Consider the following 17,355-nt stretch of genomic DNA (forward strand, 5'->3'; position numbering starts at 1 on the left):
CATCATTTTACTGAGGGGGACCATATCAAATTAAATAGTGACCCAGAAAGGGTTTATTCAACCATACAAAGCAGGGCATGAAGGAAAGACATATTAAAGTGATGATGACTGCAGTGTAATTGCAGCTCCTTAAAGGAACACCACGGCTCAGAGGGAAACCTGAAACAGGAATCAGCCAAATAGTGGCAGCAAGAGCACCAAGGCACTGAGCAATACCCAGCACTGACGAGGCTTCCCTGCCCTGGTGAGAACTCCTCCTCCTCAGAGCCTTACTCAGGAGCCCAGGTGCCCCTGCTCATGGCACACTCAGGGTTTCACTGGACACGAAACTGAGCTGTACTACGGCAACTTGCCATGAAAACCACCTGGAATGCAGTTCCTACCTCAAAACACTGCCTTTCTTCCCTCAGATCAGTTGCTTCAGCAACTACTTGAAGTCAGCAGCTCCATAACCCTCCAGACTGAGTCACTGCCCAAAAGCAACAACTGGTGCACAGAGCCACGAGGGTTTGGGGCTTTCACCTGGCCCAGGAGAGGCCAGGAGACCAGGGAGGAGTTAAGGTCACAGTGGAAAAGGTCACACAGGGAGGCTGAACAAAGCAGGAACACTGTGCTCTGTACTGTAAAATAGCACTTGTTTCACTCTGTACTGTAAAGTGACACTTGTTTCACTGTGCAAACCACCTCTAGCTACTCATAACTTGAACACACCTAATTCCTTTAACTTCAGGAAATAATTCACTTATCGATAACCTGTCTATTTAACATTAGGAACGCAGAAGTTAGCAGGCTTCAGGCCTGCCAGTGCAGCCCAGGAGCTGGAGCTCCACAGCTCTGATATGGAGAGTCATCCTCAGCCTTGGGTACACACTGCAGCTAAACAACACACCTCATGTACTTTTGGATCATGCGTGTGCTTTAGTATTTCTAAATGAAGTATTTGGAATGCAGAAAGTTTTGGAAACAGAATTAAAAAAGAGTTATAGCTTGGGAAGGAGGAAAGGGAAATTTGCTTTTTATTGCAGATTTCAAAGCAACAATCTTTATTTTTACTTTAACAAATAGTCACTAGCTGCTGTACCATCTGTAAGCCCACATAAAACCAGGTGTAGATGACATAGGTCATCTTATGCTCTCAGAGAGTGATCTACATTTTAAAATAGGAAAAAAAATCCTACTTCATGTCCCAGAAAGGGGATATCACATCTTTCACCTTATATTATTAAGTCTCTTCTCAGATCCTCTGTTAATAGGATTCCTTTAGCCAGCAGATGGATTGTGAATACAGGCAGTTTCATCTACTAAAAGACAACATAAATCATAATTGAGAAAGGAGAGACCGCAGTAAGGTTATCACCATACAGCCTCCTCCATGAAAGGTTTGCATTAAAGCATTAGTGAAATTAATTCATCTTTCATAAGAGCTTTGAGCAGTATCTGTGATCTATGATAACAACCAATTTCTCACTATGAGAAAAAAAAAATTACTCAGGCCTGATAGACTACACAAATCTGCTTTTTTTAAAATGGCCTAACATTATCTAGAGTGTTGCTCCCAGAGGCATCATTTGAGGTTTATGCCTTGCCAAGAGGACCCATAAATCAAAGCAGAAAGTTTTGTTAGTTTTATATGCAGTGGGCTGTAATTATTTTGAATTGCATTATGCCTCAATCACTGTAATTACTTTTAGATCATCCTTAAACAGCTGCAATAAAAGAAATCAGTCTTAAACCATTTCTCACACAAAAAATTGCAGATGTTATATGAAAGGTCTGGCTAAAACACACAAGAGCATGTCAATGCAACGTTTGGGTAAATATGCTGCTCGTGCTTTCTGCTGGGTAAACCCAAATTTCCAAAATACACATTATTTTGTGGCCTTTTAATTGCCATTACTAACATTTGTCCAGCGAGAAAACGTGATAGCAAATTAATTTTAGCTTTACACATAGAAACATGCATCTGAGAACCAAAACCATCTCCCTGTTGATTTTTGCTCTTGCTGCGTCTGTGTGTTCGAGACACTTGTCTCCAGTTCCAAAGGAAAACAGCATGGTCTAAGAATCGTTGCAATTACTTTCTAACTTTTCAGGTGACATGGAGATATCCTGGGCTGGCACATGCCAGGGTGCAGAGCTGCAGCAGGACGCTGCTGTTCCTCAGGCCGCTGCAGAGCTGCAGAGCCCGTGTGCCTTTGCTCTCCTTCTGTGCCGAGCTCTCGTGGCCCCAGCCTGCCCCACGGCTCTGGCTGCAGCAGCATTGCCAGGGATTCTGCTGGGGCAGGAGCAGAACTCAGCTTTCAACCTGCTTCAGAGATTAGCTCAGAACTTTATTGCGTATCCTTGCAGATTGCCTCTTTTCCTGTCTGCTCCTCCTCCAGGTAAACAAACACTATCCCTGACAACCAAAACACAGAGGGTTCTGCTCAGAATAGTTGTTCAAGGCACTGGGAGCAGTGGGAGCAGCATGAGGGTGTTATTCAAGGCACTGGGAGCAGTGTGAGCAGTGTGAGGGTGTTATTCAAGGCACTGTGAGCAGTGTGAGGGTGTTATTCAGGGCATTGTGAGCAGTGTGAGGGTGTTATTCAAGGCAGTGTGAGCAGTGTGAGCAGCGTGAGGGTGTTATTCAGGGCACTGGGAGCACTGGGAGCAGTGTGAGGGTGTTATTTAAGGCACTGGGAGCAGTGTGAGCAGTGTGAGGGTGTTATTTAAGGCACTGGGAGCAGTGTGAGGGTGTTATTCAAGGCAGTGTGAGCAGTGTGAGGGTGTTATTCAGGGCATTGTGAGCAGTGTGAGGGTGTTATTCAAGGCAGTGTGAGCAGTGTGAGCAGCGTGAGGGTGTTATTCAGGGCACTGGGAGCACTGGGAGCAGTGTGAGGGTGTTATTTAAGGCACTGGGAGCAGTGTGAGCAGTGTGAGGGTGTTATTTAAGGCAGTGTGAGCAGTGTGAGAGTGTTATTTAAGGCACTGGGAGCAGTGTGAGCAGTGTGAGGGTGTTATTTAAGGCAGTGTGAGCAGTGTGAGGGTGTCATTCAGGGCACTGGGAGCACTGGGAGCAGTGTGAAGGTGTTATTTAAGGCAGTGTGAGCAGTGTGAGGGTGTTATTTAAGGCACTGGGAGCAGTGTGAGCAGTGTGAGGGTGTTATTTAAGGCAGTGTGAGCAGTGTGAGGGTGTTATTCAAGGCACTGGGAGCAGTGTGAGCAGTGTGAGGGTGTTATTTTAGGCAGTGGGAGCAGTGTGAGGGTGTTGTTCAGGGCACTGGGAGCAGTGTGAGGGTGTTATTCAGGGCACTGGGAGCAGTGTGAGCAGTGTGAGGGTGTTATTTAAGGCAGTGTGAGCAGTGTGAGGGTGTTATTCAAGGCACTGGGAGCAGTGTGAGCAGTGTGAGGGTGTTATTTTAGGCAGTGGGAGCAGTGTGAGGGTGTTGTTCAGGGCACTGGGAGCAGTGGGAGCAGTGTGAGCAGTGTGAGGGTGTTATTCAAGGCAGTGTGAGCAGTGTGAGGGTGTCATTCAGGGCACTGGGAGCACTGTGAGCAGTGTGAGGGTGTTATTTAAGGCAGTGTGAGGGTGTTATTCCGGGCACTGGGAGCACTGTGAGCAGTGTGAGGTGTCACAGCCTCCAGCTGCCCCTCGGGTTCCCGTGCCCACAGTCCCCGGCCCCGTCCCAAAAGCAGCACAGGAGGGTGTACTGAGCAGGAGCTGCAGCTGCTCATGAAGGGGAACACCTGATCCCTGAGCAGCACTCCTGCCCCACAGAGCCATGTGGGAGAGCCCCAAGAGACCGTGAGGAATTGTTGATGCAAGAGGGGCAATAAACAACGCTGCACAAGTTACAGCTTTGCCAGCATCACAATGAAGCAATAGCAGTGAAGTAAATAAAGGAGGAAATAGTTCTCCCGGGTGTCGGTGGGCAAGGCACAGCCTGTCCTGGGGCTGTGAGGCAGCTGGCAGCACTCAGCCCTGGCACAGCACCACCAGGCACTGCCACAGCTCGCTGCCACCGAGGGGAACACAAACCCCGAGGAACAGCTCCAGCTCCCTCAGAGGGATCCAACACTTGGCTTCAAACTACTTGACATGCTCATTCACAGGAAGTGAATGCTTTGCAAAATTATGTCAAAGGCACTTTTCCTTCCAGTACTGAGGTATAAAAATAAATAATTTAGTATCCAAGTCAAGAAAAAGAACAGCCTTCATCCTATCAATCCCATAACTATTTATGCAATGCTCTGCCAAACACAGCACTGTGTAAATATCTCTAAGTGTGTATATTTACAAATTCTAAATTAATTTTAGGAGTTTATTTAGTTCTTCCTTTTATTGAAGTAGTGACATGCCTGTTTGATCCACAAATGTTACAGCAGTTCAACAAATCTATTCACTTGGTTTGAGGAGAACATCTAGATACTCTTAAGAAATTAAAATTGAGAACATTAAAGGAAATATCAAAGAAGTGAGAGTCTGCACCTTCAGGTGCAGTGCAGAAACCCCTCAGTTCTGCTTGTGTTTCTGGTTTTGGCAAGAGCAGCAATCCCAGACGTGCAGCAGTTCTGCTGAAACAAGGGCAGAGGGGTGTGAGGGCGGCCGTGGGGCACAGTGCCAGTGTGTGCCCGGGCCGGGTGTCCCTGGCAGCAGGCACAGTGTCCCTGTGCTGGCCGGGCTGGCAGAACCCAGCAGCACAGAGCTCCCGAGACAGCCCTGCCACAGTGCCACAGTGCCACGCTGCCACGCTGCCACACAGCCACAGTGCCACACTGCCACAGTGCCACAGTGCCATGCTGTCACGCTGTCACGCTGTCACGCTGCCACAGTGCCACACTGCCACAGTGCCACAGTGCCATGCTGTCACGCTGTCACGCTGCCACAGTGCCACAGTGCCACGCTGCCACGCTGCCACACCGCCACAGTGCCACACTGCCACAGTGCCACAGTGCCACGCTGCCACAGTGCCACGCTGCCACAGTGCCACGCTACCACAGTGCCACAGTGCCATGCTGTCACGCTGTCACGCTGCCAGGCTGTCACAGTGCCACACTGCCACAGTGCCATGCTGTCACGCTGCCACAGTGCCACACTGCCACAGTGCCACAGTGCCATGCTGCCACAGTGCCACGCTGTCACAGTGCCATGCTGCCACACTGCCACAGTGCCACAGTGCCATGCTGCCACAGTGCCACAGTGCCACAGTGCCACAGTGCCATGCTGCCACAGTGCCACACTGCCACGCTGCCACAGTGCCACACTGCCACAGTGCCACACTGCCACAGTGCCACACTGCCACGCTGCCACACTGCCATGCTGCCACAGTGCCACGCTGACACATTGCCACAGTGCCATGCTGCCACACTGCCACAGTGCCACAGTGCCACGCTGCCACAGCGCCACGCTGCCACAGTGCCACGGTGCCACGCTGACACATTGCCACAGTGCCATGCTGCCACAGTGCCACGCTGCCACAGTGCCATGCTGCCACACTGCCACAGTGCCACATTGCCACAGTGCCACGCTGCCACAGTGCCTGGGCTTACTGCACAAACCAGTCTCTGCATCACTGTCCTCATCCTTCACAAGGACCTCTCACTGGATTTTGGTACATCATGCCATGACTTAAAACATGTATTACTGGTGTCAAGAAACAGACAGACAAAATTCCAAGATCCCATTCCACCCTTATCACTGAGAGGAGCTGCTCAAGAGTAGTCAGAGGAAATCAGAATCAAACCTGGTATTTGGGAATACTTCACAGTTCTGTACATACCTCAGGGAAATAATCCTGTGGAAACTTCTCTTTTTCCAGCATGGGTGTGCTTTCTAAAGTGTCAGAGTAGATTTCTTTCCCAGTAACCTTTTTATACTTCTTAGCTAGGAAGAGAGAGAAACCAAAATTAACACACATAACTTCAACATTATGAGCATCTTCTCACACTTATTGGAAAAACAGCTGGCAAATCAACAGGATCTTACAAAAAGTGTGCAAGCACTGAACTGTTCTAGGGGAAAACAAACACCCCTGTTTATATCAGACACAGCTGAAGTTGCACAGTTGTGATGTTGTCATTTCTACTACCCAGAGCCCCATGAAGTGTTGGAACTCTAATCGTGAGCCTGATCTCTGCACACCCTTGCACTCAAATCCCATCTCAGCTGCTCTGAGACCCTGCAGCCCCCGGGCTCCATCTGATCAACCCTTTGTGGCCATCAGCACACGAGCATGGATTTTTACAGCTGGAATGGGTGCTGGACTAGTACAAGAGACTCAGTGGTGGTGCACATCACTTTCCAAAGTCTCTAATTTCATCATAGACAGAAACAACACAGACTCCTATGGATCTACTCAGCTCATGAATGAGAGGTTCTTCTTCTTGATCCACTTTATACTTGGTTTCTCACCTGATGAGAACAATGCACATCTAAGGTGAGAACCTGCCTTAGTTTAACTCCTCTGCCACAGGAGCTCGGGCAGCTAATGTTCACCTGCCATTATCCTGGACCTACAACACTGGAGTCACCTTCAGCCGGCAATGTGTAAGAGAAAAACTCCCAATATTATCAAGTTTCCTAAACTGTTCAGTCCTACTGGATATCTGAGGAAGCATTTACTGTAATGCAGCCCAATGTCTTTGGGGAAAAAAAAGTATTATTCTTTATGTGCCAACCCCTCTGAGGCCTGGCTCCCATGGGACAACTGAACAAATATCCTGATAAACTGATCTGGCATCATTCTAAGTAGGCTGTGGATGGATGTGACTCTTTCAGCAAGTTTAACAGAGTCAGCAAAGAGATCCTGAAGCCTGCTGAGTTACAGAAAAGACCTGGCAGAAGAGCAAGGACTGAAGGCATCTGCTGGGAGAACTGCACAGGCAGGCAGCAGCTGGCACAGGGAGGCACCAGAGGCTCATTGTGACAGGACTGAGAGCAGAGCATGCAGGGCACATGCACAGCACGGCCTGGCTGCACCAACAGCAGCTCCACTCCACTGCTGACTGCACACCTGAGAGCAGGGTTCCTTCTCTAAATACAGGGGGCCAACTGGAACGGGCCTAAACCCCCTCTCTTAGAGGACATCCCTTCAGAACGGTCAGCTTGGCACTAGTTTGAATTGCAAGCAAATTTTTGGGCTTCTGATCACTGTGAAAACAGCTCAACAGACCTACACTATGGCATATAATACGTGAGGTTGCAAGAGAAAACTATTCCTTTTTCAGAATGGAGATATGTCTTCCTGAGATCTGAAAAACAGCAACAATCTTTTTTTCCAGTCTGTATTCAGTCACATCCAACTGTGCAGTGAATTTTGAAAAGCAACAGTGATGTTCCAGGAATACTGAATTGTGTATAAGCACCTATTTTTTGCACGCTTTTGAGTAGAACCAGAATTTCATAATGATTTTCGTGCATAGAATGTTTGTATCCATCTGGATTTTTCTTCTGATTTAAGAGCTTAATACACTGTGAAAATGTCAATAGTCATGAGAGAAGAGGCAAGTTTTACATTTCCCCTGAAAGATGGGAGCCTTTGGGGTGATATTTTACAAACCCCATGCTGGGAGACGGATTCTGCTATGACAAGAACAGAGTGTGACTTACAACACTCATTCACCCATTTCCTTGATTTTTATTCAGAGTCTTTTCCTTCTAAATGATGTTTGGGCCAAACCCATCTCTATGAGCATGGTTCACATTGGCAAGTTGGCTCTGCTATGGTTTTGCCATGCATAATGATGCCAATTAGCTCAGTCCATAGTCACTACCATTTCAACAGTGTCTCACATTAATGGGACGCTAGACATGGTATTAATGTGAGTCAGCTCAGTAAGCTAAATGAAGCTCAGGATATTTTTGTATTAAATAGATACAGTTCTCAACTGAAATAACATAAATTCTATATAATCTTTTCTATATTCACCTCAGGAAGCATTCAATAATTTTCTATGTTATTTCTAATATTTAACGTATATAGCCCAGCTATACTTTGAAACTTGTGAGGCACAACAAGACCTCCAACCTGAAGGATCATTGTGGGTTAAACAGTGCCACCCTCCTATTGACCTGCTCTGCTCCCAAGTAATTTAAGCCCTAAATCTACCTCAGCTGCTTTGCAAAATGGCCATCACTGTTGGACAGTTAAGGTCTCGGTCCTGTATCTGACCTACATGGAAGAACCTTGTGGCCATTCAGAGTTCTGAAATCCTCAGGGATCACTATGGACCTAAAGGTGCATGGGAATGACTAATGCTCTGGCTTGCAGCCTGTGGCTGGTCCATTGACTCCTTCTAAAAGGTCTGTAAAAGGTAAGAAAAGCAACACCTGTCACCAAGGGACCTGCCTGCATTTTACAGGAGCCTGCATGACACGAAAACATTGCTAGGTACCACCATCAGAAAAAGCATGGAAAAGCTGCCTTGATGTATAAAGCCAACTAACCATTAAAAACATTTAATGCCTTTGCTTACCTTTAAAATCAAACTGGTAGATGTTTTTCAAAGATTCATGAAGAAAGTAAAAACTTCCTAGAGCCTGTAAAAAAAAACCAATAAACATGGAATTATAATAATATGTACTTTGGCTAACAAAACTCAAAAGAGCATCAGGTTTTACAACCACAAAAAAACCCAAAGTCAAGAAATTAAATACTAATAAATAAACCAATGTTTACACTTTCTAAGATCTATAAAAAATTTAATTTCTTTTGTTGGTTCTCTGAGATTTCTTTAGTCAGTATAAAGATGACCACTGACTGTGGTAAGGGCACTGCCAGGCGTGCACTGAAGCACCAGACAGATGGATGTGACAGGTGACACAGACAGATGCCTTTCTGAGCCCCCAAAACAGACCCTCAATTCTGTTATAAAAACCTGACCATTTCTTCTTCACTTTCAAAGCAAAACCAAAGCTTCTAGAGCAAGTGGTACAGGAAACAAGGGCAATTTTGAAGTTTTCTAACTTGCAGCTAAAGCCTCTGCAGAAGAGGCTCCACGACCTCTCAGCCTGATGTGGTTTTCCCTACCCTGAAACTTCGGTAATTCCCCAAGAGGGACAGCCCCCCTTTGCCTTCCTGCACCAGCCCCTCTCCACGTGCCCCTTGCCCAGGGCTGCCCACCCACCCGGGGGGCTCACAGTTCCCCCTGGTGCCATGGAGCTGTGCCATGGTGACACACAGGGACCCTGCGCTCGCTGCTTGCTGTGACTTCTCCACAGACATGCCATTTACTGCTTTTCCCCAGGTAAAGAGAGGAAAATTACATATTAGAAGAGAGCAAATGAAAATCAAGTAAGAAAAAAAACCAAACCAGAGCAAATAGATTTTATGTTGGAATATTTAAAACAAAACAAAACAACAAAAAAAAAAATAAAAGGACAACTTGATGAGCCTTTAGATACATCTGACGCACCCAAAAGAAACTGAAAAAACCCCAGCCTGTTACTGGATAAACTCTTACTAAGAAGAATAAAGAATGATTTAGTTTCATTGCATCCTTTCCTGTCCAACAACAAAGCCCCTCCCAGCACAGCAATGCTTGGTCCGGTGACTGCTGCATTATTTATGAGATGCTGCACATCCAGAGATTGGACACGGGCTGATTTGTCAAAAGCACAAGCACGAGGTGCTGCCCATCTCCTTGACATATTAGTCCACCCAACAGAAAGCAGTGCCACATGTTTAACTGATGAGTGCACGTCCCTGCGACCCAGGCAGGTTCCTTCAGGCCTTTGGGTGTCTTTTTTATAACACAGAGGAGGTGAACAAGGAACTGCAGGAGACATCCCTGCGAAGGACTCAAGGTGAAGTGTGCTGCAACAAGGACGCATTGCCAGGAGAAAATAAATCCTCATACAAGACAAACACACTGCCACCTGATATTCCCTTCTGGCCCACCTCTTTCTTCAATGCGTAGGGCAAAATCTGACATATATAAAGGTAACATTTACTATATAATAATACTCTTTAAGAACTCAGTATAAGGATAAAGCTTTTTTTCTTACATGGCCTCCAGAAGAAAAAGAAAGGACACTTGGCAAGCATCTGGGAAGTACCATCCCAAATGCATCCTGTCTGAAAAACTTAAAAGCAAATGAAAAAGGGATCCTGGAATGGGAAATCCTAGGCTATGTCAGTTACACATGGCAATCCAGCCCAGCTGTAACACCTGAGTGATGTTTTGCAGTGAGCTTTCCTTTCCCCACAATGCGGGACAGCAGGGCCCTGCTGAGAAGGAGCTCTGGGGTCTCAGTGTGGCTGCCCAGGGCACTGCTGAGGCGAGAGCTCCTGCCTGCCCCCCTGAGCTGCTGCTCCTGTGTCTGACCACCCTCTTGGCAACCTTCTCCCTTCATCTGCATTGGAACTCACCACGCCTCAGCTGAGATGGAAATTTATGACTGAGCGAAAAAAAGCAATTGGAAATAGTGACCAATCCAAGTCAGGTATGAATAATACTAAAAACAGGTGACCATTTAAATCTAGGTGACAGGACTGTGAACTCCAAAGCTTCTCCATGTAGCATAACAAGAAGTAAAGCAAGAAAAAACCAGATGCTCTAAAGCCCATTTCACTTAGGGTGTCATAACTCTATTAAAAACAGTACTGCCACTCATGCTTAAGCCACAACTTCATTTCTGAGTGTCACAATTTGTTCATTGCTTGACTTTGTACAGTTTTAATCTCATTTTTAAAAATTACTTTTTAAGACTTATGCCGCAGAAGTTTAGTTTGATAGTCTACACTTGTGGACTGAGTATCAACTACTTGTGTACAATGAATCTGTGACAGTGATGAAGTAACTCTGTCAAGTTTCAGGAGCTGATACCACTAACATTCAGACTGGCTTGGACTGTGCAATTCCAAACACCCCACTAAAAAGAATCAAACCTATCATGGAATGGAAATTACAGCTATCACTATTTTCCGCATTATTATAGACTTAATCAGGCTTAGGTACATAAATGTGAACTTGCGCAAATGATGGAGTGCACTTATAATTCTGTGCCCTAACACAATGAAATATATTAAAAAAACTTTCCAGGGCCTACTGCTTAGGCCCTTTTGTTGAGGCGATTATGTTAATTCCATTTATTTCTCATAAAATGTCAGTTTAACAATAAAGTTAAATGAGATTAATTTAAAGTTGAAGAGCTTTGCTTTATTTTCTTATTTACAATGTCAGTATCCTTTGGAAAAAGCAGACCTGGTGCATAAAGTATTTTATGTGCAGCAGCACATAAAATATCTAAGTGATACAACACAGGAACACATTAAAGATTATAAACCACCCAAACATCTTAACTTTTAAATATCTCAAAGATAAAGAAAGAAAGCTATTATTTGTTCCATTTGAAAGGTTGCTGAGATGGATGACCTCTGCAGTCAGCAGAAATTCCACACCACCTGCAAATAGGAGCTTGTACTGAAATGGAAGCTCAGTGGCCACGCTGTGCACTGTCCCTCACTGGCAGGGACATCAGCGGCTGCCCCAGAGCACACAGCAGAGCCAGGAACACGGCAGCCCTCCCCACAGCAGCCTCTCTAGAGCAGAAACCCGACCACGACACCAGGGGCCACTGAGGCTGATCCACCCACCTCCTGCAGCTGTGCCCCCCTGCTGCACCACCCTGAGCAGCCCAGCCTGTGGTCATCCCCAGCACCGCTCACCTGAACACACAGGTGACCCTGCAGCTGTGCCCCCGTGCTGCCTCACCCTGAGCAGCCCAGCTCCTGAGCTCAGGGCTCAGACACACCTGAGGCACCGCTCACCTGAACGGACAGGTGACCCTGCAGCTGTGCCCCCGTGCTGCCTCACCCTGAGCAGCCCAGCCTGCAGCCCATCCCCAGCACCGCTCACCTGAACGGACAGGTGACCCTGCAGCTGCGCCCCCCTGCTGCACCACCCTGAGCAGCTCAGCCTGTGGTCATCCCCAGCACCGCTCACCTGAACGGACAGGTGACCCTGCAGCTGTGCCCCCGTGCTGCCTCACCCTGAGCAGCCCAGCTCCTGAGCTCAGGGCTCAGACACAGCCCAGCACCTCTCACCTGAACGGACAGGTGACCCTGCAGCCCCAAGGCTGGCCCAGGGGATGGCACACGCTCTGCTCACCACGTGTCTCACTGGCATGGAGTGCAGGCAGCAGCCACAGGTTCTCTGCTTGATTTTCCAAGCAGTCTGCAAACACAGACCAGTTGTGAATTCTACTTCAGCAGCCTTAGGGCAGAGCAATGAAGGGGTGGCTCACAGTTAGGCTCAGATCAGAAAGTCCCCAGCTCATCAGGCCAACCTGGCAGCCCATGGGTCTGCAACCATATCAAGGTCATGGTACTCAGTACCACCAGAAGCTTCTAGACCAGCCCAGCCTGCTGGCCGCAGAGATACAGGGACTGCACATGTCATTGCCAGGACTGACCAGCCAGCTGAACTGGGAAGGAATCCTTCCCTGGCAGGGTGGGCAGTGCCCAAGGCCAGGCTGGACATTGGGGCTGGGGTGGCACTGGGTGGGATTTGAGCTCCCTTCCAACCCAAACCATGATTATATGAATCCTTGATTTATACCTTACTAATAAAGTCAGGAGCTGACAAGACAGAAAGGACTTCATCACAGTCTGAGGTGCCCAGTTACACCCAGAGGTACATGGGCACTGGAGAGCAACACCCGTGGCCATGAGGGAGTACCACCCATTCACCACCAGTAACTCAGGGCCAAAACAGAAGGTCAGGTGGCACAGTCATGAATACTCATTTGTAGCTTGGCCAAGTTCTTAAGAAACACACAAGACAGTAGAACTGATTCTTCTGCTGTCCCCTGTTCACTACAACCAACAGCTTGGCTTTAACAGCCCTAAAATCAGTCAGAGCAGCACCCAAGATCCTGTAGGCACAGCAGGGAAAATTTCCTTTGTAAACTCCCAGGACCTCTTTCGATATCACGGTCACCAACTGCAGAGTACACAGGCAAACACATCCTGGCTTTTGTGAGAATGGCCCTCATGGAAACGCTCAGGACTCAGGGAAAGGCCAGACATTTTATCTCAGGCAATGCTGCTGTTAAGAGAATGCTTTTTCCGGACTGACAGAAGTACCTGACCATTCCTACCACACCTGCGTGCACACCTGTACTGCAGCTGGGGACACAGAGCACACTGAATCTAAGGTGAGCACATTCATTACAAGAGCTTCACATCTCCCCAGAAAAGTATCGTGGAGAAAAAAACAGGCATCTTCTCCCTGTTAGCACACTGAAGCTGAACATTTACTGCATTTAATTAGGTTCTAGAATGATACTCATTATGGTATTAGAGATTTCTTTCATTAATCCATACAGAAAGACTCATCTGGGAAAACTAGTGCTGATGGCAAGAGAAACAATTGGTTCTGATGGATTACACATTCAGCATTATTAAAAGCACTATTCCTTTAATTATACAGGAATTTTGCCACAAAAATTTGAAGATTTTAATAGCTATAGGGTTTTTTTAAACAGTTAATTGGCATAATTTGTTTTTAAAGTCGACCATTTCAACTGTGGATATTTAATGCAAAAAGGAAATAGATGAATAAAAGTCTAATTACTGTACAGAGTAAACATTTACTGCATTACCTCACTAAATGTGACAGTTAATATATAAAGATTGCTTTAAATATATTTAAAATAAATTGCCAATGATGACACAAAAACTGTAATTCATGTAGTCATAAAATCCATAATTAGCTTCAATGAATATTTAAAGTCAAAGTTCAGCCCAACTTTTTCAATGTTTAACCTCCTATATCAATATAGTTCAAGGAATTCATTTATCATGGAACATGACAATGTCTGAATATGAATTAGCGCGAGCACTGCTGACAGGAAGCCCTTATCTCCTACCAGCCTTTTTGGCTCTGCTGAATGTCAACAGTGAGTTTGGCACGCCTGACTCTATTGATCGTGTGCCTGCTTTGCTACCAACAATTAAAAAAGTATTTCACATGTTTATAAACCCGAACATGAAGCGCAGGCATCGGTTTCCCATTAGCGAGATGGAGTCTGTGCGCGGCCACTCTCACTGGTGGGGCTGCCACCCCAGACAGGCTGACAGCAACGTCACTCCCGGTCTGGGCTCACCCCTGGCACAGCGCCGTCCAGAGACTCAGACAGAAAATCCTGCAGGGGAGAAAGGGGGGCTCGGGGCTGCCTGCCCTGCCCGGGCTGCGGGCGCTCCCCGGCCCCAGGCCCGGCCCTGCCTCCCTTCCCGGGGACTGGGGGCACCTGGGCACGGCCTCAGCCGACGGGCACCTGGTCTGCAGGTACCCCGAGAGGGCACAGCCACAGCAACACCAACCCAATTCTGCTCCAAAACAGGCCATGGCTACCTTGGGTTTTTGTGGCAGCTTGGAAACACTTTGTAAAAACACCTGCCCTTAGTTTGCCATAAAATGTCGTTTTGATACAACTGCCACTTTCCCAAAAACAAAGGAAGGGCAGGCTGTGGTACAGGCTGGATCCAGCACACCTGAACAGTGGATGACGAAGTACACACGAGGGATGGTGCAGTTTTTGTCTGTGGTTCTGTGCACACTCAATCCACTACAGCCAAATTAACACCAACCGTCTAATACCCATTCAAGGTTAAAAAACCAGGCTGGGTACACTGATCAAGTCATTATAAAATACTCTATCACTTCTTATTTGCAAACAAATTAGGTGTCCAGCAATCTATCATTTCCTGAATTAGAGTTATCAGCTAAAGCACATACAATTAAAGTGCCATTGAGGCTGCCTGAACAGCCCTGCTCCACCTGAAGCGCAGACAGACGGAGCCCGATCCGACCATTCCAAACAATTACACCCCACTCCTGCAGCTCTGCACTGCAAACACAGCTATCAGCTGCATTTCAACAGCCTGTGAATAATTACACCTTTAATAAAGTGTCACAGTGAGTGGGCTCCAAATACTCACTGACAAACATTAAAAACTCTCTTGAAACAGACCTTGGGCTGTATTCAAAACACCTGTTCAGTTAAACGTGATATTTCCATTAAACCAAATGGAACTGTCCACTCAGAAGGAATAAAACCAGTGGCAGGACTGGCACTGCAGATTCTCTTACTCCATAAAGCCTAAACCAATATTATGCATCATAATCTAAACATACAGTGTCCATAAATAAATAATACATTTATTTTATTTGCAATACCCATGTTGTGAAGAAGCCACCTGCAGCTGTACTTTAGCAGTGTCTCCAGTGCCCACTTCCCAGTTAAGACAATTTTGCTGGAGTATTAGATTCCAGAAGCAGCACATGCAGCTGGTAGGGATAAAAAGGGTGTCCAGCTCTAGGAGTCCCTAAATCCTGGGAATTTCTTGACTATAATTGTACTAGATCCATACTGCCAAATATCCTTCTGCATTTCTAAAATAATTGCCACATACTGGTTTTGTCTTTAGAAGTTCTTGCGCCTTAAAGAATTCTAATTTATTTATACCCATTTATTTAATGGATCTGCCCATTTTTCAGACCGGCTCGTCGAGCTGCACATCTGCACGAGGCTGGCAATTCCACCTCGGCGTGCCCTGTGCCAGGTGAATCTCCTCTCACTGCCCGTGCTCCCAGCTTCAGGGAGCTGCCACAACGCCCACTGTGGTTTCCAGCCCTCCCTGACTCATTGGAATGCCTCAATTTTGCTGTGCGGTCGTTGGGCATCAGCACACATACCTGCAACATCTAGCACTGCTTCCTCACTCCTCCTGCTTTTCTTCACAGCAGCCCTTGCAAGTGTGAGGCCAATAACAGTGGAACTAACAAGAGGGATAGTCGCAACAAATTTACCACTAAATAAATACAAATAACGAAAAAAAATTCTAATTTTTTTGGTTTGGTTTTATAATAGTCAAATTAAATGTAATTGAGGAAAGAACTGATCCGTAAGTGTTCATACATAGCCTTATATCTTGTACTGTTTATTTCTAGTCTCTTTCACAAGATTTTGGTATATTCAGATGGGTTTATCCATTTAGATTTAATTCAAGGTTGAGACTTGTCTACACCACAGATTGGAGTAACTATTCTAAAAATTCTAAGATACTTAAATCCAAAGTCATTTAAATGCTTAATCAAGAGATCAACATAAAAAAGAACTTGCTTGCAGTCCTGATCATTACAGATATCAGAGAGGCCTCTGCTAACAGCAACCAGCATGGCACATTTTCTGGAACAAAAACTTAGCCCCAGGAGTTTTAATTTTCCTATTCTGAAGACTAACAGAAAAATGAGGGATCTTCAGCTAACATAATCCACCTCTATTACCTTCCCTTAATAATTTTGTTACAGCAAATGAAAAGTCATACTCAATTTAAAAACATTATTGGGACCAGTTAATTTAAGAAGAGAAAAATTAACATACAAAACCCCTGAGCTTTATATAAACATGTCCAGTGAGTAAATGAATAACCTATATGCAACCTAATGCATGGACAAAGATTATTTAATGTCACTTTTGATACTGACATATTTCACAAAAAGATTTAATATTTTAATTACAAATCAATTAAATTAAAAAAATATCAGACAGAGGTTCTTTTCTGAAAACCGAGATTAGTGCCAGCCCAAGGAACCAACCCAAGCTAAAGGAAGTGTATGTGTGCTGAGCGCTTATAAAAAGCGCCACTTATCAATATTCCTGAAGGCAAAGTAGAGCCTTCACAAAGTCATTAATCACGTTGTTATTTAATATTTCTATTACTCAAGCACTCTGGAGGCCCCAATCAGGATAAGAGGCTCCCAGCCTGGCGGAGCCCCAGTGCAGGGGGAGCTGCAGGAATACAGGATCAGAGCCGCAGCCCAGGGCTGTGCTCTGCATGCTCTGCATGCTCTGCATGCTCTGCATGCGGCCCGGCTGCTGCACGGGGGCTGAGTGTGCCAGAGAGACAAAACAAAACCTCTGCCCAGCAGCCCAGGGCCCTGCTCTGCATGCTCTGCATGCTGTGCATGCTGTGCATGCGGCCCGGCCGCTGCACGGGGGCTGAGTGTGCCAGAGAGACAAAACCTCTGCCCAGGATGCCCTGAGGGCTTCAGAGCCAGCACCAGACCCCTGCCATGCTCAGAATATTCATCAGCGTGGGAAGGGACAGAAAGAAAGTCTAATTTCTAACTGTAAGCACAGCAGAGGATAAGCAACAATTCTCCTCAAAAGATACCCAGGTAAATGCTCACAGTTATTTCAGTGTTGAATCTTATGGAGAACCAAAACTATTCCCTAGGAAGTTAAAAATTCTTGACAAGCTCAAAAAATTATCCAAATATCCAGATTTATCATGTGGATAGTGGCAACACTTGTTGAATTTCAAGAAACGGAGCCTGAATCTCCGGTTGCAGAAGGTAACGTGCAAG

At 46.2% G+C, this 17,355-nt stretch overlaps 1 protein-coding gene across 3 annotated transcripts in view; it reads right to left on the bottom strand.

Moving 5' to 3' along the window:
• The window catches only part of INPP5A (inositol polyphosphate-5-phosphatase A), a 181,365-nt gene that overhangs the window by 79,001 nt on the left and 85,009 nt on the right, over positions 1–17,355 (bottom strand). For all 3 annotated transcript variants that reach the window (XM_063162928.1, XM_063162929.1, XM_063162930.1), the window contains exons 5-6: positions 8,455–8,518; positions 5,760–5,863 (exon numbers count right to left, since the gene is read on the bottom strand). In XM_063162928.1, the coding sequence (XP_063018998.1) occupies positions 5,760–5,863; positions 8,455–8,518 (168 nt within the window). The remainder of the gene's footprint in view (positions 1–5,759; positions 5,864–8,454; positions 8,519–17,355) is intronic.

This window comes from Melospiza melodia, chromosome 9, assembly GCF_035770615.1.
Source record: "Melospiza melodia melodia isolate bMelMel2 chromosome 9, bMelMel2.pri, whole genome shotgun sequence".
In the NCBI taxonomy this organism is placed as follows: domain Eukaryota; kingdom Metazoa; phylum Chordata; class Aves; order Passeriformes; family Passerellidae; genus Melospiza; species Melospiza melodia.